At 40.4% G+C, this 25,864-nt stretch overlaps 1 protein-coding gene across 1 annotated transcript in view; it reads left to right on the top strand.

Moving 5' to 3' along the window:
- Positions 1-5,927: 5,927 nt before the first annotated feature.
- The window catches only part of LOC108931053 (AF4/FMR2 family member 2-like), a 91,826-nt gene continuing 71,889 nt past the window's right edge, over positions 5,928-25,864 (top strand). Inside the window, exon 1 of the mRNA XM_018746640.2 lies at positions 5,928-6,064. Within this exon, the coding sequence (XP_018602156.1) occupies positions 6,012-6,064 (53 nt within the window). The 5' untranslated portion in view covers positions 5,928-6,011. The remainder of the gene's footprint in view (positions 6,065-25,864) is intronic.

Raw genomic sequence — 25,864 nt, 5'->3', positions numbered from 1 at the left:
AGCAATGTCGGGGGCTTAGGTTTCCAGCACTGATTGCCATAACCTTCAATTAAAGTAGTGTGGGCTGGATGTGACTGCAATTTTTTTTCATTTATCTGTGTATTAATACATTTGTTACTTAAGCACATAGCCAGCAACTCCATGCAACATTATTATTATTATCTATACTCTAGGCAACTCTGACCCTGCATTGTACAAATGGTTGATGATAGCATATGGCGTTATTGATTTATTTGAGAGTTTTTTTATTTATCTACATTTACTCATTTAGCTGTCACTTTCTCCAAAGCAAAGAGGTCCAAAGGCACTAGCTATAACCTCTACGCTACCAGCTGTAGTCCAGTGTGTTCCTTTTATTACAGTACTTGTTGATTCACTTCGTACCTTTGGTTAAGGTAACAACTTAACTGCATTTTTTTCTCGAACACCTACCATATATAAATAAAAAGTACATAGTATGCAGTTAAAAAAGACAATAGACTGAAGCCCAGGTATCTTTGTTGGCAGTGCAGGATGTTGCCGAATATTCTCAGTTTAAGCAGCAGTCACACATAGTCTACATTTAGTGCGACACAGTGCAAACGGTTTATGCTTTTTCCAAAGGGCCAGGGTGGGCTTTCTCCAGCATCTAGGTCCGTGTTTTAGTTAGCAAGAAAACTGAAAAGTGCAGCACAGGAAGTGCAGTGCGGGAAGTGCAGAGCAGGAAGTGTGGTGCGGAATGTGCAGCACAGGAAGTGCGGTGCAGAATATGCAGCATAGAATGTGCAGTGCAGGAAGTGCAGTTCTGGATGTGCAACACAGGATGAGCAGTGTGGGAAGTGCAGCACAGGATGTGGAGCGCAGGAAGTGCAGAGCAGGAAGTGCAGCACAGGATGTGGAGCGCAGGAAGTGCAGAGCAGGAAGTGCAGCACACGATGTGCAGCGCAGGAAGTGCTGTGTCCGATTCGTCTCAAAGAACCTCTTGCTTTCGAAAGCCGCACGCTTGTGAGGCGTAAGGAGATTTTCAGGCCGCAACTTTGTGGCACTAGACAGCAGGCAGCGCATAAGGAGCGGCACCCGAGAGAAAACGGCACGGCATCCTCCCGGCGCGTCCGCTGTCCCGGGGACGACTGCGCTGTGAGATGATTAGGCAGGCCCGACGAAGGGGGCTAATTAACATCTGTCACTCAGCAGGCCGCGTTGCTGAGCTGCAGATGATGCCGCCGTGCCCCGCTGCTGAAGTTGCTGGCAATTATCAGCAGGCGCAGTGGAGGAGCCATTTAAAGGAAGCCCATTATTGTTGACACGGGGCTAACATTCACCCTCTTCTGTGCAGCAAGCCTTTATATATTTATATTTCCGTTGCTTAGGAGACATTTTCATCCTCGGCAACCACCAACCTGCAGCTTCTCATATTCCATAGTGGTATAAAACCCCCACATTTACACCAAAGTAGAGTTTGTATTAAATAATTCTGTATGTGTCATAAAGTGTTCACATTATTTGCTGCTTTAGAAATGTGCAGTGGCTTCGCTTTGAAGGGCCACTTATGTAAAGAGCAAAGGATGAGCATAACTTGCAAGGACAGAGCGGAACATTCGTGGAATACAAATTGTGATTCGGGACTCAGATAAACAAAATGTGGAGAGTCAATGTGTTCTATCAAGGTTCAGTAACAATTTACTGCTATATGTACTAGACGGTTATATATTCACTGTGTTCTGTTATTTCGGATTTTTACGGTTTTTCTATGACCTGTTAAAAATCGGTTTGATTTAATTAATTCTAGCACATTTATTCATTTAGCTGATGCTTTTCTCTAAAGTTACTTACAACCATTTACACAGCTCAGTATTGTTACTGGAGCAACTTTTTGGTGCTTTGCTCTAGAGCGCTACAGCTGGAGGTGAGAATCAAACATGCCACTTTTGGGTCCAAAGACAGCAGCTCGAACCACTATGCTACCAGCTGTCCAGACAGAACTACAACCTGTAACAGTTAATGCATGAAACATATTCGCGTTCAGTGGCATCTTACAATACCTCGTGTCATAAATTTGTATGAAATTTAACATATAAAAGATTTACATTCATTCATTTAGCAGAATTATTATTAATAATGAGAAATACTCATATTTATTTATAGTGATATAATGAGCTAAGCCAAAGTACTGTTTTTAGCTGGTTTATTGAATGAAAATATCAGGCACAGGATTTGTATCCAATTGTCGCTCACTTTGTCAGTTTCGACAGCCCTGGACTGTACCGTCTGGCCCTGAAAGCCATGAGAACGATGCTCCATCAAGTAAACCCAGTACAGTGGTCCCCAATTAAACTCTATGATTTTTTTGCGAGATACAATTAACTTTAAAATTACACTGGTTTGATAAGGTGGAAATTCCCTGTAGCACCTATCAGCAGAGCTCATAATGACTCCTTTATTCATTTCCCTGCGATTAAATAAGGGCTATGAGGCAATCCTGTAACTTCTGCCTGTCTTATTAACTCTGTCAGATAAAATGTTTCATTGCCCACCTGTTACGGCGTGTGAGAAATTGTGTTGCTAGAGGCAATTCCGACAAATAGAGTTCTCTGTGAGGTCCATTTATTGGCACACTGCAGATTCTTTGCACAGAGCCACAAAGGGGTTATGACAGTATACGTGTTTGCAAAACAAAGGAACTTTCATGTAACTTTAAGGAATTATGAGGTACAGCCAACAGATTGTTGCATGTAAATGTAATATGCATGTAAACTCATTTCTAAACTGAGCAACAGGTAGTTAGGATAACTTAACTTCACCTGAAGGCTGACACAGGTAAATACCTTTTTTACACCACTGACTATGTTATGAGGATAAAAGGATACATGAAAATAATATAAGCATATGTTTAATTGTGAAATATATAGACATATGGAACATTTTTCTTCCTATCCATTCCAGAAATGCATAAAAATATACCTGTGAAACAGTGCCAAAGATCACACCATATTATACATGTAAGAATGTTAATAAATTATACACTAGCATATAATATTCATTTCAGCATCTCCCAGTGGTTCACAATCTGTCTTTGAACATTGTCAGGTCAGACCTCAGGATGGAAAACTGAACTGCTTTAGTGTATCTTTCTGCCTTATAAAAAATTGGGTCAAAAACAATTTAAAAATACAGGTCTTGAAAGTTCTTTACAGTTAACAGTGTGTATTAAGACCGTGCATGACCAGGTATGCACTTATGTGCACAAAAATTAAAATCAAAAACTGTGAACTGAACCAACCCCTCTCTCGCCCATCCCTGGCACTGTAATATACAGTATATACAGTATAAAATCAGATGTGAAAATCATAATGATTCATTTTATTAGTTTCTTTTAAAATTTTGTACCATTCACACCTTTCAAGCAGCATTGTGTGTGTATGTGTGTGTCTATATATATGTATATATATATAAAAAAGCATACACACACAGAGATGAATTTTAGGTCATGGCTCAGAAGGGAATATATAGCGTTTGTTTTGTTGATCCTACAATCAGCAGCTTGAGGCATCAGTGAAACTGTACTTTATAACAAGCACAACACTGCCTTCATTGTATAGGCACGTGGGCTCCAACATGATTGCAGGGGCATGAAGAAAACAGCATTCCAGAAGCTCTGGAAATACAAATTTTTGTCTGGCTCATTTGATTTCTGAGCCGTGAACAGAGTGCATTTGTTTCATGTTTTAACACACAAAACAGATTCCCAAAAAAAGGGGCTGTTGTTTAAGGTGTACTGTTACGAGAGAACACTTATTATATATTTCTATAAAGTTATGTGGAAACATATTAAAATGTATGCAAATGGCATAAGCACATCAAGTACCTTTCATTAGAATAACATCTCAACATATGTAATTGAGGCCCTCAGCACAGAAGGTGTCTGGATTTTCACTTAGAAATCTTGAATAACGGAAACATCTGCCCCTTCTTCACCCTTGAAGATTCCTACTGTGATGGAGAAGACGGAATGTAATCTCAGCTATCATTTTAGCAAGCTGCTGGTCTGGCAAGGTCTGGCGAGTTTGGAACGAAGACTTGCTCAGTTACTGTCCCATTAGTTGCTTAAGAATCTGGACATATGATGCAATTAAGAGTACTGAGTATTTTTGCTCCCTACTGTTGGTGAAAGGTACACAGGGGCGCATGTCCTTGTGGATAATAACTCATCCATCCATCCATCCATCCATCCATCCATCACTACATACACTGTAGAGTCACTAGCCTGAGAGTCAAACCCACATATAAACTCACAGCTTCAAAGCTGTGGGGCACCAGTGGTACTTGCTATGCCACCATGGCACCCATGGCTAAAAACACATTTATTTTATATATCCTGTATCCAAAGAGCCCTTTAACTCCCAGCGGATCTCATCGCATCCTAACCCACGGTGGCTGGCAAGCAACAAAGTGTTGACGGTGTTACGGATTGCCCTGAGCTCAGGGAACACTGCCCAGACACTGCTATGTGTAATTACACCTTGGGCCAATACATTGATTCCCTGAAGCCTCCCAATTCTGTCAGGGCAAAACTCAGAGGGGTTGTACACTGCAGCATCAGCTTTGTCTGTAAGGAGAAGTTTTTTTTTTTTTTTTTTTTTTTTGTCAAGAACACCGTTTTCAAAGGATATTATTGCTGTGACCTCAAGATACTGAGAAAACAGCTGCTGAACACAATGGACCCTGGTTTATGTATACCAAGAAATATTTCTCAGCAGCTCTGCTCAAAATAGACCCAAAAAAGCCGGATACGTCTAAACAGAGGAAATAATAGTGCTTTGAAATGCATGACATCTTTGGGATATTCATAAAACATAATAATGCGTTATTTGAAATCTCTGCATAGCTCTTCATACTGCAAGTCATGAAAGCCTCAAAAATGTTTTCTTAATTCTCTTTACATGCTGTTATTTGATAGACTATATATATATATATATATATACACACACACACACACACACACACACACATATATATATATATATGCACATTTTTGTGTTTTAAAAAATTTCAGCCCATGTAATGGATGTTTAATGTAATAATAATAATAATAATAATAATAATAATAATAATAATGTGGCAGCAGGTGGCATAACGGTTATAGTCATTGCAGTCCCGCTGTTGTTCCCTTGACCACGGTACTGGCAATGAATGCTCCAAGAATACCTTTCTGTGTAAATGGTATTCTTGGGTAACTATTATACGTACCTCAGTAGCCAGAACAAAGTCTTCAGCTAAATAAAAAACATACGTAGTTGAATAGAGGTTCCGTATATAACATTGTTCAGATTTTATAATGAAATACTAAACTGATACCACTGATATTACTGAGAATCATCATACTTGTCCTCAGTACCAGGACCATTACCGCCACCACTACGACCATCATCATCATCATCATCATCATCATCATCATACAGTAAGTAACTTGCTCCAGAATTTACTACGTTTCAGTTGGCACAAGTGGCATCGCACAGTTCTAACTTGTAAAGTATCTTTATTCCTGATCATCAGTAAATGGGGAGTGTGTTTGGCAACAAGAAGACAGTGAGTGAAACCTTTACCTTTCTTCAAGCAATTAAAGCACACATCAAGGTCCTCCAAAGAAACCATCTTTATCTGAGATCACATCACACTGAACTGAACACAAAGGGGCAGAAGTCGTGGCTTGGACAACGGAGATTCATTCATTCATTCATTCATTCCGCAGTTTTTGCTCGTTGTCTTGGGGCGTAAAGGTATGCTTTAAACGCCTTGCCCCCCACGGGTCGGCCCTCGTGCTGCTGATCGCGTGCGTCTCTGAAGCTCCGCCTTCGGATGCTGGAGCGAGCGAGCGAGCGAGCGAGCGAGTGCGCGCGGTGAGGGAGGCGGGAGGCGGGAGGCGGGAGGCAGCGCAGCGGACACCGTGGAGCAGACAGCGGCAGCCCGGCGCAGCGCAGCGCAGCGGCTCCTCTCGCAGCCCCACCGCTGGAACCAGTAAAAAGCCACACAACATGGACTTATTCGAGTTTGACTTCTTCAGGGACTGGGAGCTCGATCAGCAGTGGTACGTTCACGTGCATATTTCGTGTTTATGTGCGCATATGAGCGCAGACCTCTTATAATCGGGAGTGCGCGCGTGCGGAGCTGGCCGCGCATCCAGGCAGCCCGGCGCGTCCGGCTCTCGCGTGCGGCTCGTGTTTCTGCGTGCTGGCGCGTGACAAGCCGGGACCGGGCGCGCGAGGCAGGTGGTGGTTCGGGGGCGGGGTTGGGGGGTGCGCTTTACCTTTTTCTTAGGGAATCCCGCGTGCGCGCGCTTCCTCGGTGGTGGGTTTCGGGGCCGCGGGGCAGCGGCTTTTGTTGCCTGTAAGAAGTTGGACTGGTGAGGTTTACTGTGGTACCGCATTAGATCATAGATGCGCTTTCCCGTTACCGCGTGTCATCATGATCGCCGGAACAGACCTGCACCAACTAGTTTACTGTGTTTACTGTGTTTAAAACACATTCTCTCATGGAATTTAGTGTGCTGCAACAATGTAACACATGTGCAGGTATGTACTTTTTCAAAGTGGAAAAGTGAGAAAGTAAGAAAAGCTCCATATGTAACTCAAGATGCACGGTAAGTATATACAGATATTATGTATATATAGTATCATAGTATGTGTATATAACCAATGATAGTTTAATTTTACAATAATCTTATCAGCAATGTGTTGCTCTGGGACATATGTATTACTTATTATTTACAATAAATTATTTTATTTTCCAACCAAAACAGCTCAATTGCCTATTGTTTTTTTTTTTTTTAATTTTTTTTTTTTTTGTGACTACATTGAACCAACAGGTACAAACTCCCTCATTAAATACAGCTTGAGACTGTTTGATGTAATACATCTTGATTTTTTTTTTTTTTTTTTGTTTTATAGGAGTAAAGAGCAGTTTGCAGGCCAGAAGGGGGTGTAGCAGTTAGGGATGTCACCTTCAAGTCTGGTGTTTCCCAGTTTAAATACGTTGTACATCGTTAGTGTAAGAATGTCCTGCCATGTCAATGGGTAAATCATTGTAAATTTCATTATCCATTAACTGTAAATTACCTCGGACAAAAGTATCAGGCAAATAAAAGGTTAAAGAATGATAAAGCACACATTTTGGCTTTTTTATGTGAAGGAAATTCAAAGATGGGTAACATGCTTATGTGTATTGTGCCTTCAGAGCAAAGCGTATTTCTTTCCTATCTTACATTTTAGTAACAGAGCTGTAATAGAAGCTGTCGGGTCAGGAACACAGTATGAAAGTTTGCTTTAGTGACTTTCCAGGTCTTTTGTCTTTGGAAATGAGGACTAATAGTCTGGGTCATCTGTACAGCAGCTCACCTGCTTATTACTCCTTTCTGTCTCTGTGTAATACCCTGCCTCCACACACACACACACACACACACACACACACACACACACACACACACACACACACACACACACACACACACACACACACACACACACACACACACACTCTTACTCCTCCCATTCTCTAAGATCAGTCATACTCGGTTGCTTTCTCTCTCCGTCTCTGTTACTCCCTGCTGTACCTTTCCATCTGACACTCCTCTGTTGTCTTAAACTCCTTACAGCCACCCCCCACCCCCCACCCCACCCCAGGTTTCACTGCTTTCGTCTGTCCCTTGTTCTTGGAGAAGGGTTGACTTTTGTTGTGATTTTGGAGTAGTGTTTTCAATCCATACTGCTGTTTTGATATAGAGGTTGTTCAGGTGACGCCTGCTAAAATTCCTGCTTGGCTTTACAAACATCTGTCTAACAACGTTAAATGTACTGCCAATAAGATGTAAAGAGTTATAAAATAATAATAAAAATGATAACATTCTGTTTTCGTCAGAAAATACTGTATTGCATATCAAGGTATGAATTCAGCATACACACACACACACACACACACACACATATATATATATATATATATATATATATATATATATACACAACTTAAATACATACACTCAGTACATATTTAAATACTCACTACATATATTCTTTATATGTTTTTTGGCCATGTGCCCATGTGTGGTGAGGCCAGCAGTACAGTACAACAACATTCTGACAAAAGGCATCAGAAATAAACAGTCATAAGTCTAGGGTAACGTCCAGAACAGAGAGTAAATTAAACACAGTAAACAGATCAAGAAAAAGGGAATGGAACCAACAGAATGTACAAACAAAGCACTCTGACCACACAGGATGAAGTCTTCCCCAGTGCCACAGCTGGTCCTTCCATCCGCTAGGGAAACAGAAGGCAGATGTGGCTAATTGTGGTAACAAGGGTCTCCAGACAGCAGGTCTGGGATGTGCAAGGCTGGCTGTGGGACGACATGCACCATCCCGTTCCACTGGCACATTCGCGTTAGTTTGATTGCAGTCTGCAGGAAATTTCCTTGCCTCCTCAAATTTCAAGGGAAAATTTGTGCTGAGCTCCTACAGTTAATTGTCTCCTGTCAACATTGTGTGCATTCTGTTCCGGTATCTATACAGTAAGAATGCGGACCAGCAAAATTACTTGGCACCATGCTACACCCATAACATACATTTTTAGGAAATTATGCATCTTATGTGCATAATTTCCTAAAAATGTATGGCAGTCGGTTATTATCAGTAGCCTGTAGTTACCTGTAGTTATTTAGTTAATTACCAGTAGTTATTACTTCAATAAATGTAAATGTAAATGTAAATATTATCTTAAATTAGACCTACACGGTCGAAGGTCTAAATACTGAAAGCACAAACGTTTTCGGTTCTGGTGTCAAAGTGATGGAATGAGCTCTCTCTATTACTCAGAACTGCTGAATCCCTCCCATCATTCAAGAAGGGTCTCACAACCCACCTGTTTAAGACTCACTTGTCCCCTGAAGTCCTATGTTCCTGATAAACATGTACTATGTTCATGTTTCTTTAAAGAATAAATTTAAAAAAAGAACTTTAAAAAAACTGAAAAAAAACCAAACTAATCTCTTTAACCAAACTAATTTTTCATTATACCTTGATTTGTAAAATATTGCAAAGCATATATTGTCATGCTTATTTTCAGTTTAATCTTTTATGCCTTAGTTTAACACCTGTAGTAGCAGAAAGAAAAATCTTTAGCTTGATATCTTAGCTTATATTAACATTTCATGTACCAGTGGGAGAAAATATAAAAAATACAGCAATACTTTACAGAATGGAGTTAATTAGTTTAGTAAAATCACCCCCTCAGCTGAATTCCAGTTGTTGTATGAGGAGGAGATGACAATTATTTCCTAAAGAGAAAAAAAAAAAAAAAAAACTGGTTCCTGCAGTAAAATTTGTTACAAATAACTGATAACATTGCAAAAAAAACCAGGTAATATTTGTAAAATGTTTATTATTTCAGTTTCTTTTTTAAGTATTATATTTTCATTCATACATTTATTTTAAATTACTTTTTGCCCAATCCAGAGATACGGAGGTGTACAAACTAATATTTCATCCCCATTGCTGCTATATAACCCATGAGAAATGTACCTGAATTGGTAAATAATTATAAGTAGCTTAACATATAAGTTGCTTTGGAGAAAAGTCTCAGCCAAATAAATAAACCACAATACCAGGAGCAAAAACAACAACAGTAATAACAGTAATAACAATAATAATAATAATAATAATAATAGTAAGGTAATTTAATCTGCTGTGTCAGTCAGTCAAGGGTTATGAGAGGCTGAATTTTTCATCTAGGAATATAAGTATGCCCTTCATACCCTCCACACAACGTCCTGCTTGTGCATTGTTTTGTTCTCTGGAGATCAGAACGTACAGCTTGGTGCCCTCTTGGCGCTCACTTCACAATTTACAGAAGACCAGGAGAGACTCATGGAATCTCAGTCTCATTTGTCGCTGCCATGACAAGACTACAATGACAGGCCCCAGGTCCGCACGTCGTCGCTTTCCATTCCCTCAAGGCCCCATCGCTGCGACACCAGGAGAGGCTCTGACCGTTCTGGGATGTTTTTGCCGGCACACGCCAGCCAAGGGTACCAACCTTCATGCTGTCGGCAACCGTGGTTTAAAAATTCGATCGCAGCAAGGGGGTTCACCTACTTTCTGCCTTCTGGACCAGCAATTAGCACGTTCACATGGAGCAGCGGAGTCCTTCACACTGTGCAGTCGTGACCTCTTTAGCGCTCACTCTTTCCTCCAGCAGCTGTCCAGTGCTGCAGCGCTCCTTTGTGAGGCCTCGCATGCTGGGCCTGTCTAAATGTGGCGTTTCCTTTGTACGCTCAGTGCGTGCTGGTTTTGTAGGGCAGGATGACATCGACTCATCCCTCTGGAGTCCAGCTGACAGAGGGCACGGTACAGGAGGACAAGCCTGCTGTTTGAAGAACCACCTGAGGGCCCAGCTCAGTGAAGCTATTACAGTAAAAGGAGCTTTGGAACTCTGCTCTGTAGACAGATTGGTGTCTTGGCTAAATTCAGCCATCAGGTTTGATAAATCCACATAGTTATTGCTCCATCCATCCATCCAAACATTGATCCATCCATCGATCCATTTCCAATAGCCACATGTGTAGCTCGGAGTCATTGTGGACCAGTGCCTGTCCCGCAAAGCATATGTTCTAAGGCAGGATATGTTTCCCAAACTCATCAAAGAAGACTTGCTGGTTGGTACAGGAAGTTCTGCACACTGTGTGAGAACTGCAAAGAACCATGGTAAATAGTGAAAAGTCTTTAAGTTAAGACTCAGGACCCATATATTTCAGTTGGCTTTGCAGCTTAAAACCTGGAGGCAATCTGGCTTCCCGGGAAGTGTACTCCCCGAGAGGGGGGAGATAGGACAGGGCTCAGGTCGGGCTCCTTGATTCTTCATCTAAACCTCTCTTTGGCACCCCTGCTGCTACAGGTAATAACCGACTGGCAATTACAGGAAAACTAATAATGCACACAGTAATTATTTGTCGTACATGGTGAAGAAAGCCTGTAAGAGGCCATGCTGGAGAGGTTTAAACTGGACTTGGCAAGTAGTGATCCTTGTCTCTTGTGCCCCTTCCATTTTTTATATGTGGCAATTATTGTGAGGACATGTTTGAAGGTTTTTTAATCTAGCTTAAATTTTACTTGCACGTGTTACTCAAAATGTGTCAAGATTTAATTTTTCCTATGTTTAATATTCCATCGACATATACTTTTTGTGAATTCTGTTAGTGGCGCCTTTTATTAATATTTTGTCAGTAATTCATACTGTGTTAGTTATTAGCTGGCACATTTTTGACATTTTGAGATTCCGCCACTTAGTTCAACAAAATGCGAAACCATGAATAAGGAGAAACGATGAAATCATTATAAGTGTAGGTTGAACTGATCTGTTATCTGGGAACAATATTGACTTTGTGCAGTGCGCCACTGATGGAGCCCGGATCATCATAGTAAAACAGTACTTTTAGGTTCTCTGGGCAGGGGAAATGGGCTCAATTATGGAAATAAATTGCTATAGCATGCAGAAGACTATATAACTGTTGATGTTTACATGGTTTCTACATATTTTGCAAAGAAACGGGGAATAAATACAGCACAGTCAACAGATATGTTTATTTAACACTTCCCTCCAAAGTGACTTAAAGTGTTAAGTTACTTACAATGAATTACCCATTTTTACAGTTGGTAATTTTTACTGAAGCAATTTAAGATAAGTACCTTCCTCAAGGGTGCTACACCTGGTTGGTGAAATTTGAACCTGTGACCTCTGGGTCTGACAGCAGCAGCTATAAACACTGCTTCCAGTTGCCCCCACATAGATAGATAGATAGATAGATAGATAGATAGATAGATAGATAGATAGATAGATCTGAATTGTATCTTTTACATTGAATTATAAAGTGTGAAGGGTGCCGTTCAAGCCCTGGTAATACACTCCATTTTTTGTCTCCAGCAGTTGGGCAAAAATAATGAATAATGCATTTTGGGAAGTCTTCTCACTATTAAGGAATGATGTTTACCTGCCAAAGAAAAGGAGTAACCCTGACATCACCTAGATAGTGTTACTGAAATTGAGACTTTTGGCAGAAACTGCAGGGTAACAATTATAAGACTGACACATTGTTTGTTATTTCTAGTAAAGTTTCAGAATGACACCATGGTGCATTTGGCAGGGATGGTCAATAAAGCTGTGGGGAAAAATGAAAAAAAAAACAACATTTCTCCGAGAAACATTGCCCAGTCATGGGGTGTGACTCCAGGTCTGCAGTGGAGAACGGAGGTCAAGGGTGTCATTAGACACTCAGGCAGACGTAAACAAGGCACCTCATCAACTTTCTACACCAGTAACTCTGTGTAAGATAATACGTACAATGGTTCTATTCAATGGCTCAATCAACTGTAACACATTAATAATATTAATTGACTTCTTCTAATAGCTGTACTGAATGGATCCACAAACTGCCCACCAATATATCTGTGATTGTCCTTAGAGAAATGTTCAAGAGCTCAAGCTGTCTGTTCCAAATATTGGAAATAAATAAATAAATAAAAAAATAAATAATAAAAACCTTGGAATGTGTGTACCTAATGCAGACTGACATTTTGCTTTATGTGAAAATGGCAAGTGTTTTTTCAGCCAGCCTTCTGTTATTTTCTGTTAGGAAATTGTATATTTTTCTGTAACACTTATAATTGCATTTTTATACCGTTCAACTTCAATTTTGCCTAAGGGGACATTTTCCCTGGGCTTAATCTTAGCTGAAGGCATATGTTAAAGTAGTACAGTGAAAGTTAAGGGTGATAACATTAAGTCTTCTCATTGTTAAACTTCTGGTTTTATTTTAATAATTTTTTGCCTTCCAGATGCTATATTTTAATATCATATTCATGTTTACCATGTTCTTTTTTTTTTTTTCCTTTCGTTTGTGTTCGAGCTCCCGAAAGCATTGTATCATATTGACTGCCTGGTAGAGTCTCAGCTCTCTCCTCCCTTCTAACAAAGTCTTTCTATAAGTATGAAAGTCCCATAGGGATTTTATTAAATAGCCTTCACATATGAGATGTAGCAGCATTTTGAATGACCCAAAATTGCAAAATGACCCCATGATACCATTTTGTCTTACTTTTTAATTTTTTTTTAGCTTGCCTGCAGTGCTATGGTGCAATTTCACAGGGTGTGAAAAGCACGCCTCTAGTAGCTCAACACTTGTGTTCCTGTTCTGCTGGCAGTGCTGCCAAAATGTGTAGTGTATTCCCTTTTTGGATTAGTGCTCTATTGATTTCCAGTTTCCGTTTATCCCTATTGTAATGTGACCAAGATTGATGTGACGGAGATACACATGAAGCTTTCCTCTATTGCCCGCCTGAGAGTGTGATGTTAATGAAGCCATTAGCACAATCCTAGCGAGTGAATAGTGAAATTACCATTTTTCCTCAGTGATTAGGTTGTAATCTGCCACCATCTGCCCATTCTTACTTCTCTCTCAGTTTCACGCTCTTTCCTTGCTGAGCTACTGCAGCTTTTCCTTTAAAAGCTTCATTAATTCATTAATAATCAAAAGCAGCTTAGCTTGAAAAAAGAGGAAATGTTCCTAATAATCTGTCTTCTGATTAATGCTCTTACATGGCTCAAAATGCATCTTTGAGTAGAGGATCGAACCGTGAGCCATTGCTGTGAAATGCTGCCTTTGACTTTTCTAAGGAGTCAAAGTCAATTTGGAGACAACAGGAACAGAAAGCAGCAGAAAGCGCATCTTCTGATCACACCGCTAACCTCAAATCGGCCTCTGCGTTTTGGAGCATTGCATTTGTTTCCCTTTTATTGTCCGCGAGTAATGTTTTTCATGGCTTAGTGGGACTGTATTTAAAAGATTACAAACAGAAAACAGCCCGCAGCGCTTGCAGTGTTTGCCGTTTGATGACTATGACTAATTTGGAACCATCTGAGTTAAAGAGATGAGCAATGCAGTGTCTTCTTAAATCCAGACCTGTTTTTTTTTTTTTTTTTTTTAAACTTTTTAATTTTTCTGCTGATGTGTATTTACTTGATTGACTTACACATGATTTGGAATACCTTTTGTGCACCAGGTCATGAATGTAGGAATAATCCATACATCCAGTCAGCTGTTGTATCATTCTGGTCTGTATGTATTATCCATAGGAGACAGGGACTTAATGTTTCAATCCATATCCATATTGGTCACATAAAAGACTTGGACTGTTAATTGAATGTGGATTGAGTACCTCTTATGTAATCTGCCTTTCATACTGTGCTATACCTTAAATGTCTTAACATGTTTTACATTGACCTGTGTCAGTTATAACGTGACTGTTAAGCAAATAGTCCAGGTCATGGTGGCAGGTTGTATACAGCCTGGTAAAGTGAAGGTTGCTGATGCCCTTGAGCAAGGTACTTAAACGTAATTACTTAAGTGTTCTGGGGAAGTACTCCACAGAATAATTATAAGTCACTTTGTATGAAAGTGTCATCTAATCAACGAAACCATAATAATGGATGTTTATGCAGCCAAGATGATGGTAATAGACATGCACTTAAAATCGTACTGAAATCCTGCTTGGAGTTGGAGGGCTTTACCAGTGGGCCTGATGCTGTAACCTCAGGCGCCACTCGTTAATGGAGCGTGCCCATTAAGACTTGCGCTCCTGCAGCTTGCGTGCAGGAAGGACAATGGATAACTGTGTACCTCCAGCGGCGTAACCGATGAGAATCGCATCCCCAAGCGGTTTCTCGGCTTCAGAAAATAATGCTTTGGATGGTTACCGATAGGAGGATAAGATGTGAAAAGATCTGTGCAGTTCTGATGAAATGTGTTCAGGCCACAGATGATGCTGAATAATAATAATAATAACAATAATAATAACAAATTAATTAATTTAAAAATCATGGCTTAAAGCCATCCAAGTCATGTAGTACTTCAGCAGTTACATAGAAAACTTTAAATCTAGGTTCAATTGAACTATCCACCAACATTAGCAGGAAAACGAGTGGCTCATTTAATTGCTTTAGGTTTTGCGGGTTTGATTGCTTTTTGTTTGTTTGTTTGTTTGTTTTTTCTTTGTATTCATTTTTGGTTGATTTGGTTACAGTTTTCCATTTCTGGATTTTGCAAACATGGATCTAAATAATGAAATTCCAGCAAATACATCCCCATACCTGGTCATCTATTGAACCCGACACGCCCCAGCATCCACCAGTATTTACGCAGCCAGATTACGCTACAAAACAGCTACACAAAGGAAAATGTATAAAGCTCTGCAGGGGGGCTACTGTAGAATGTACTCAACCTTTTTAAAATAGTTCACTTTCATCATTTTAATAATTTCAGGTTGACATTAAGCATGACATGCTCTAATGGCAAAGAGGGCAATTAAAAGTAATAGCCAATTAAATGGATTCCATGTTTGTTCTTCATAGCTTTACAAACTGAGTTTTAAGTAGAACACACTTTCTTCAAACTATATAATATCTAACAACAAAGTCTGCTTTTAACTGTTTTGGGTGCAAAAAGCTGCTGCTGATGCTTTAATTGATATTAAAGAAAATATTATTCTCACACTGGCTGATATCATATTTACTTTAGCTGTGGTTTTACTCTTTGTTGGGTTGTGTCCAAGACTATAGAAAAATATACGCTGTAATAAGATTATTTAGACCTCTTGAACATATTACTGTTTGGTTAACAGAACTTAGCAGCATTAAAATACATTATGCTGCCGTGCTCAATAAGGTCCTTTACAGATCCCAGCAGAGCCAGCTGTGAACAGAGTCACTTCAGATGTCAATGTGTGGAACTAAAGGACCAAATTATGTTGCAACTGGTGTATAAAGGATCGGCAGTGCCTCTCCACACAGACTCGTGAAAATATACGCAAAGTTAACCATGGGCTTCAAATATCAGAAAGGAAAGGTCGCCAGTGCTGACAGAAATGAGACACCAATGCTGGAATATGATGTGTCAGAATATGGTGTGTCCAGTTCTGGTGACAAGTATCTATGCAGATCTGATGGGGACTTTCAATGGGCAGTCAATGAATTCACTGCGATGTACGGCGACTGATCACAATTTTACTCTGGCTGATATCCTGCAGTGTACAGTCACATGTATGTATGTCTCTGAAAAACACAAAGGGAGGTGGTGTAAAATCCACTTTTATTGACTAGAACCGCAGCCAATCATGCACGATTTCTGCCACGGGAGGTCTGTTTGGGAACAGACTGTCCCAGACTAGAGGAGTTCATCTGGCTGGGAAAATTAGGCCCTGCAATTTGGGGATAACAGTGCAGTTCAGCAGCATAACTGAGTTGGCGAAGCAGAAAGGCTTTCACACAATGCGTTTTATATTCTCATATGGCCTGGAATGCACCGGAGCCTGAGTCAAACCAAGGAGTTGCCAGCAGTGTATCCCCTATCACTGCGGGCCCTCCTGCTGGTCCTGGTGCGGCAGATTAGGAAAAATTAAGAGAGCGTTCACGGTTCCTTGCAGCTCTGTCTGAAGCACTAGTACTGAAGCAAGGGATTCTCATTAATGTGCTTACCTCTGGGCTTGTGGCATGCAGCCCACTGGCTATAATCCCCATACTCCAACACCAACTCCCCACCTCTGCATAAATATATAATATATATATAGCTTGAGCATACATAGAGTGCGTTTTTGGGTGTGTGTGTGTGTACACTATATACATACTACAAAATGTATCTGACGACTTAGTCCAAGGCAATTTACATAGTTAGGTTTGTACACTAAGATACGTAAGATTATATACCGCTGGGTAGTTTCCACTGGAAATCCAAGGTATACACCTTGATCAAGAGTACAGTATAGCAGAAGCAGGGATTAAAAGCCAGCTCATCTGCATTCATTCATTTAGCAGGTGCTTTCCTCCAAAACAACATATACATTCAATTTTCAAGACTGTGGCCCAGAGCACTAGGGTACCTGCTGCTCCAGCAGTTCAAGAATTATACTGAATATTAATAATGCAACAAATTTTGTTGTATTCTTGGCTTTTTCTGTTCAAGATGCCAACAGTCTCCAAGTCTGGGATTGACTTGATGTATTGAGTATTGAGGAGATGAAGCAAAACAAAAAAAAATTGCAATGAGATTTTTATGGCCCACATGTGATGGATCAGATGCAGAGTTGTGGTCTATGTTCAGTGTTCATTGTTTATTGTGCATCTGTTAAAAAACAACATCACAAGTTAATGACCCTATGTCTTTTTATTATAGTTCTAAATATGGTTGTCTTGCTTCCATAAAGTTAGCATGTAAAAAGGAGGTTTGTTTGTGGATGTTGATCCTTCACAGTTTAAGTTAGCATTCCTCAGTCCGAGAAACATCAGAAGAAGAAGAAAAGGAAAATGGTGTTAAACTGATGTTTTTCAAACATTTCCTTTTATATGTGATCATTTCTCTGTAATGTTTCTTGCTGGAGCTTCTCTGATGTATCTGTTCTCTGGACATTTTGATAAAACAAAAGCATCATGATTTGTGATGGTGTACGATACCCTCGGTGGGATAATCAACAGGCTGTCTCCCTTCTTCAGACTAAACAGTCGTCCCCCGTTTCTGCCTCTGTGAGTCCATGCCAAGAGACGGCACCATTAGCCACTCACCACGGCAAGAATATCAGTAGCCGGACCAATTTTATTTGGATGTCACAAACGGCGCTGGACTTCCTGTCGACTCTTCTCGGTTAATCACACCATGCCAGTTGGAGTTCAATGGCCCCAAACATCACCATACCGTTGTTACATATGTGGAAAATCTGGCTGCCTGCCCCCTTCCAACACCCCCCCCCGATGGCCTGCAACACGTCACGCTTCCTCCTCCGACCCACTTAAGGCTGCTGAACTCTTCAACCCCTGTCCATTCTCCAAGAGGCTTCAAGAGGCTTTTAGTTGAAAGGGTGCCTCTCGACCTCGGTCAGACACGACACTCACCTGACGCCTTGCTATTGACCGCCATCAAAAATTGACAGAGAGTCTGTGCTCCTTTAGAACTTCACTGAATCATAAGCGTGTTCTTTTTTTTGGATAATGTGTGCAAAAAAAGGGATACATTTCATGTTTTGATGAATAGGGGGATGCAGTGCTGTAGTGGGTTGGACCGAGGCCTGCTCTCCAGTGGGTCTAGGGTTTGATTCCCGCTTGGGGTGCCTTGTGACGGACTGGTGTCCCATCCTGGGTGTGTCCACTCCCCCTCCAACCTTGCGCCCTGTGTTGCCGGGTTAGGCTCCGGCTCCCGGCGACCCCGTATGGGAAATGTGGTTCAGACGGTGTGTGTGTGTGTGTGTGTGTTTTGATGAATGAGGTAAAGGAATTGTTGGACTGTGTAAACAGATACCAGAAACAAATATCTTCAATTTTGAATATTCATCTTAGTCTGGACAGTCTAGCTGAATATTTTATATATTCTCAAACGCAGCAAAACTGGATTGTATTTCATAAATTAAAAATCTAATGGTGCAAAGATGCCACTCTTGAGTCATGCAGATTGAAGCATTTTCTGCTGTGTATTGATACCGCTGTGATTTTAGGTTATTCGTTATCAGATCTGCCACTGTTTTTACAGATTTTTTATATTTTTTCATTTTATATCACTTTAATAAATTAGATGTGCTGCTGACTAAATAGTTGCTATTACTTGCCATTGCATTTCTACAGATTCACATGACATCAAAAGAAAAAGGAATTATTAATATGTCATGCGGTTATCAATGAGCCAGCTAGTGGCCGTTTGTGATGCTGAAAAGGAAGGACTATGACCTTCTTTAAGTGTTCATTGCACTCCTTTATCTTCGACATTCAACTTGCAGGCAGGACAAAAGAAGCACAGAGACAGTGTTTTGGCAGCCTTTCTCCTGCAGCCACTAGACATTTGAATGTTTTGTTTCTCCTTATCCCTGCCTTTTGTTTATTATGATCAGTCTCTCCGGCCTGTCCTTTCTGGAGGGCAGCACTGTTTGGTAAGTCCTCATCTGGAGGCGGGAGGCATTCGATGAGTTTAACCTTTGGAATGTTGGCAGCGGTGTAATTGACGGCGGCTTTGTGCAGCGTCGGAACTCCGGCACGGTGCCTCTGTCCTCGGAGACCTCTCCTCCTCGACGCAAGGTCTGGGCCGTGAACGGGTTGCCATGGCAACCAGGGAAGAGCGAATGCGGCAGGAGACCGAAAATTGCTTCTTTTTTTTGATGGAGAGGCAAGCAGAGCAGTTAGAATTCTTACTAGTGCCCGTATGCTAATTGAAACAACCAGGGGCCATAGGCAACTCAGTGGTTTCTGTGCTGGAAAAGGCTGCTTCTTTGACCTGCTTCCTTTTGGAGTTCAAATACAGCTATCGTAAATCACTTTAGTACTGATATTTTTCCCCTTTTTCAAAGCTTATATATATATGTAAGCTTTACATCTTATTTATATCTAACTGAAGATGCACTACAACTTTCTATCTATCTATCTATCTATCTATCTATCTATCTATCTATCACAATTTAACATCCACCTTCTAATCATGCTCCCTTCCAGGAGGGAATTGGCTGAACAGTCATGAAAAATAATGGAATATCCAGAAGGGGTATTCAACTGAACCTAAGCTGAGTCACAGAAGTATCAAAAACATCACTGAATAACAAAAACTAGCAAACACAGCAATCTATAATAGGCTAAAAACTTATTAGAATTGGTATCACAGTGAAGACACATACAGATGAAAGCAATATTGGCAAACCAGTCAGCTAAATAGAAAAACAAAAGAGCATGCAGTATCAGTCATCTAGTTTGGAAATGTGCCCAAACCATTCAGACAGGAATGATTTGTCTTTTCTGCCTCTCTATTTCAGATTTATGCATTTCTACCCACAGCTGATGAAAACGCCTTTCTATCTTTTTTCCCAGCCTGGTGTCACTTTCTTTGCCTTTTTCAGCTGTTGTCCATTAGATCCTATTGAGAATCACTGAAGCTTTAACTCAAAGTGATATTCATCCCATAGACTTTAAAGGATCAGAGAGTTCAATGTGCGTTACCAGTGAAAACACCGATTAAACATGCTAGAAACTTGTTTTACTTCCAAGTCAGTAGTTTTAGTTCTGAGGTTTGGTTTAGGTTATCTTGCTGAAAAATGAAAGATGGTCAAACTGGATATATCCCCAAAGGAATGACATGCCACTGAAGTATGGTGGTTGAGATTTCCAGAGACTTAGAAAAGATCAGTAACTCTGTAGCCTGCAACGCAGCCCCACATCATAACACTGCCACCTCCACCTTCTTATTGCTGGACAATAAGAACTACACAGGCACAACTCATGCACTGACCCTCTTTGTGTCTTACGAATAGTCAACACTGGAGCTGAGATATTTCACATTTGTGCTTATAAGTCCATAATACTAACTTCTAATCCTCAAACTTTCAATTTCTGTAATTCTAGGTCCATGCAAATCTGGTTTCAAGAAGGTGTACACAAACTATTGAGTAGTAGTGTACACTGTGAGGACAGCGGTGCATAGATATCCTGCATATGTCTGCCCCAGTCTTTTGCACACATACTTCATGTTATATGACACCAATACCGTGCAAAGAACTGGACTGTTTTCTATTTACCTCTGTTTGTAACTAAATATTTCATTAGAGTGCTTACTACATGTCTCAGTCTCTGAACTGGCAGTGCTCCAGGGCCAATGTGTGCAACTGTTTTATTATAAATGTTGTTTTGCTTACAGGTTTTCAAGGTAGAATCTAAAATAGTTTGTCTTCTGTCAAAGACAGAAAAGACTTCTACACCTGTATTTGGTCCGTGTCACCCGTATGTCTATCCTAGTAGGAAGCTTAAAACCGAATTATCCAATTTGTTGAAGGACATAATTTACCTAAATAGCAACTGGTTATTTTTTAACTTAATGTAGCAGACATGGCACGTCAAAAGACATCTTTTTAAAGTTTCTTCTAGATTTTGATGTGTGGCGTCGACTGAGATGAAAGGCATCACTACATTGCTCTCCTCAACCCCTCACTGATGGCTCACTTTGGTGATTATCCCTTTACAGTCATTTACAGCTGCTGTGTCCTTCCTCACTAATCAGGCACTCTCATTCTATTTCCCCGGCTTGGATCAGAAGTCATTTCCCCACCTCTACTCATGTGGGCCTGTGGACTTGACTCCAGTTTATTTCAAAGCTTTCCAAAATGATGGTGTGTGGCTCTGTTTATGTTATAATGTGTGCCTAGTTTTGTTTAATGAGACTAGTTTTACCGAAGAACACTCAAAAGTTTCCTGTTCTGTTTAGCATACACTCACATTTAACTACTTTTTTTGTTGTTTTTAATCACACCTGCTTTAGAAAAGGTAATAAAGAATAGCAATCGCAACTTAAATACCCCATAATCAAAATTAAAATACAATGCTAATTTTTGACTGTTTGACTGAAAACTGAGGCATTTTGTCAATGTGTTTTATTATGAGTTGGGTATTAATATGTATTGCATCTGTAAATAGCCAACCCCTAACCCTAAGAAACATCTAACCCCAGCATTTATTTGTTTTATTGATTTTGCCAACTCCTTTCAAGCAACTTAAAATAATACATTATGCACAACTTGCCCATTGATACAGCTGGATAGTTTTTCTGGAGGAATTACAGCAAATAAGGCCTTTCCAAAGGTATTTTCCAAAGACGGCCACTATAATACCCCTCACCTCTGATCGTCCATTAGATAGATAGATAGATAGATAGATAGATAGATAGATAGATAGAATGGTTGCCTTTAATAATGAAAAAAATAATAACTCAACAGTAAAGGTCAGATCTTTTGGAAAATTGCCTTTTGTCTTATACATGATCCCCACTATGAGTTGGTTACCAATCAGGAGAATCGGCACATGCAGTGGCAATCTGAAGCAGATAATCAAATAAGGCTAATCTTGCACTTTTGCTCTGCCAATCTCCCAGCTGATACAATGATCATCATCTGCGGGGGTCCAAAATTCTGGCTTCAACCATTGATGATTACGATGAATTTTCAACCCACAAGAACACGACTTCAGCTAATTCACTGACTGATGTTCACCGCTTGTCCCCTTACCTATGTTGTTTCTTTCCTACAGAGCTCAATTTCACTTTTGCTTCTTTTCACCATACAGAGACTCACCCTGTTGTCATTTCATTTCTGTTTTTGTATTGTTTAATTGAAACCATCTGTGAGTGTTACAGTCCTCCTAAACTAGGACATTCTGCCTAAGTCTCAGTTTAAGTATCTGGCTGAACATCGGAGCACTTTGCCAGGCGGTTATCAGGGATGCAGCAGGAATCATATGCAGTATTTTGGTCAGCAATCTGCACTGTCTTGATCCTCTGATGATATGTCCAAAAATGTTTGCAAATGTCAGCACTAGGACAGGATACGGTAATGCAGCTAAGACTGGGAGCAGGTGCGGGGAACATGGTCGGAACGCAAACCAGCCTAAAAAATGGACAGTTTTTCATCCCTTATGAGCCTTTAAACGTAGGGTTGAGGAAGTCCATCCCTTTTATTATCATGAGCAAACACGCCTCAGTATATTACTACATGCCAAGGAACTGTACAGTTTAATCACAGTGGATTGTTGTTGTTGCACTGAAAAACCTTTCTAAGCACACAGCATGAGAAATGGCAGCAAGTCGTGGGCCTGGTTATTTATTCAGATGCAAGACTTCAGAAATGCGTGTCCCTGCTGGCGTAGCCATATTTTCCCTCAGTCCCTCACACTGGGAAAATAAATAATCAGCACCAGCAGTTGTGAAGATGGCCAGCAACTTGTTTCGCCTATTGGCTTTCCACAGACGTCGACGTTGTCTGTGTTCTGATGCTACAAATGTCTCCTGCCGCCGTGGACAGCCAGTGGAGACTGAAAAACTGGCTTTTTGTATTTAGGGGCAGAAAAACAAGGATATTGTGAAAGGATTGTTCATAGAGGTGATGCCTGGTGATCTGAAGAGTTCCTTGAAGCTATTATTTTATCATTTTGTTTATGTATTGTATACATACACAGTGGAGGGCGTGGTGGTGCAGTGGTGCAGTGGGTTGGACCGGGTCCTGCTTTCCCGTGGGTCTGGGGTTCGAGTCCCACTTGGGATGCCCTGCGATGGACTGGCGTCCCCTCCCCCTCCAGCCTTATTCCCTGAGTTGCCAGGTCAGGCTCTGGTTCCCCATGATCCCGTATGGGATGAGCAGTTCAGAAAGTGTGTGTATAGTATGTATATTCATTTAAAATTAAGTCCTCAGCATTGTCATCCATTCATTTTTATCAATTTAAGATTTGTACCTTATACTGAATTTTAAGAAACAGCACATGATGATAAGTACAAGGAGGCATACATTCTGCTGTCTGTCTTCTAGATTTATTCATTTAGCTGACACTTTTGAAAGTAAGGTATGAGCTTTACAGTCAGTCTATTTGCAACAATTTTTTCTGTTGAAAAATCTGTGTAATTTTTACCAGAGCAAATTAGGATGAATATGGTACTCAGGAGTAGGCAGGATTTGAACCCACACCCTTTGAATCCAGTAACTGCTATTCCAACCACTATACTACCAGCCCGCCCTTTTCTGTATTATACTCCTGTTGTTGTACCCTTGATCAGCTGTTACTCTGAATTGATACAGGACTACCCTGCAGTAGGGGTGTGGTGGCGCAGTGGGTTGGACCACAGTCCTGCTCTCTAGTGGGTCTGGGGTTCGAGTCCCACTTGGGGTGCCTTGCGACGGACTGGCGTCCTGTCCCGGGTGTGTCCCCTCCCCCTCCGGCCTTATGTCCTGTGTTACCGGGTAGGCTCCATGACCCCGTATGGGACAAGCGGTTCTGTAAATGTGTAAAACACAGAGCTGGAAATCTAACACTAGAAGCTGTTTTTTACAAAGGTGTCAGCTAAATAAAAAATAATAACAGAAATAGCATTGTAAGGTACCTCATATGAAATTTATAATCAACCAGGCAATAGCGGAGTAATAATATAATATGGGAAGAACACATGGCTTTATAGACCTGATTAAACGTTGTGATTTCCGGCAGAGAAAGCATTTTTGTTTGCACTGGACAAAAACCTGTGCACTGATATAACCTACTTCCTTAGTAGGGCCATCCAGTGCCCTCAGCCGTTGTCATGTTGTGTCTGACTTTGCTTTGATAACTGGTGTTCTCCACGGCAGCTGAAAAATACATTGACATTTAGATCTAAACGTACAGAGTAGACTCATACATAAACATAGCACATCGCAGGATGTCCTCTTGGAAATAAATAAAATAAGTGTGCTTGTCACTGATTTATGTGCTGCGATGTTTTGAAATGGTAATGATGATGTGTAACTGCCGTTTCATTAATGTTACATGGAGTAGCTGTTTTGCTGTTTCATCCATGCTGTATTCATTTACAAAGCCATCCAGATAAGGTTAAGTAAAATATTATGTAAATATATAGGCCAGCAAGTCCTGAACAGAAAGGTTCCCGCATATTTTCATCTTTGTCACACCTGATATTTCCATTTGCAACGCAGTGCTGGCTGCTTGATACACTCAAAGTTCTGAGTCACCTTCAGCAATATCCCATCTCAACTGGAATATTCAGCAAAATTTATTTTTGTGCCCAAGGATTAATTTGCATCACCAGCTAAGCAGTCATACCTTTACTGTTACAATCCGCCAGAAATATGTGTCAGGTAAAGCTTTTCTCTTGGGGGAAGGGGACTGGTTTGCTGATGAATTATTTTTACACAGCTTCCAATTATTTCCATTTATACAGCTGGATATTTTACTGGAGCAGTTCAAGGTTACTACAGCTCAGTCTCTTCTGGGACTTAAAGTACTAACCCTCAGGTTAATGCACGCCCTTTGGAGAAAAGCATCTTCCAGATGCATAACTGTTCACGTAATTGTGCATATCAATGATTACAGGTGTGTGTGGTTGCCTTCCAACAGAGCGGTGTCTTGTCCAGTGTGTAACCTGATTCACACTCTGTGCTCGCAGGATAGGCTCTGGACCACTGCAAAGGAAAAGAAATTACTGATAACGAAACAATGACTTTTGAGTCTAGTGCTAGCAAATTCACATGGAATTTTTCGGAAGTTTTCAGATTCAAGCTCCACATACACAAAAAACACAATTTTCAAAGCTGTTTTCTTTTCACACCCACAAGAACATAAAGCCTGTTAGACTCTGACAATTCATATGTCTTCCCAACATGAATGAAACAATGCAGAAAAAAGAGCTTAATAGAATGAATTTAACCTAAGATGACCTTTTCTGGAAGACAACCAAATATTTTATGTATTTATTTTTGTATCCTCGTAGCAGCATAGCATGCCCGTCTGTTCAGCAGCTCATTTAGTGGAAAATAATGAAGCGAGTTGCATGGTTATTAGAAAAAGCCACAACAGTAGCTGATTTCTCATTTAAATAGCAATTATCAGTTTTAAGCATCAGCTAATTAAAACTAAAGCTAAGCATTCAGCTCCTTGTAACAATTATTTCAGTAATTTAACATTTAAACGGCCTTCTTATCTCTTCTATGAAGGAAAGGGGTTTTTTTTTTCTTTCTGTTTAGTGTGCCGTACTGTAAGAATACAAGTAATAATTGAGAATAAGTGAAACTGCCATTTATACTTACATACAGTATATAGCTACATATACTTTATCTCCCACTTTAACAAACTTTCAGTGTAGTACTGTGTTCCGCTATGCAAAGTGGCTAAAGCCATAGACTTGGCATTCATGGGGTATTTGAGGTGTGACGCACCAATGCACCCTACTGTACCACTGGGCCACGTCTAGATTCTGAAGTACTATTGTAAAAGCAAAATGTACAAAAAAAAAAGAAAATAA

This window comes from Scleropages formosus, chromosome 14, assembly GCF_900964775.1.
Source record: "Scleropages formosus chromosome 14, fSclFor1.1, whole genome shotgun sequence".
In the NCBI taxonomy this organism is placed as follows: Eukaryota; Metazoa; Chordata; class Actinopteri; order Osteoglossiformes; family Osteoglossidae; genus Scleropages; species Scleropages formosus.
This window is presented reverse-complemented; position numbering and strand designations above follow the sequence as displayed.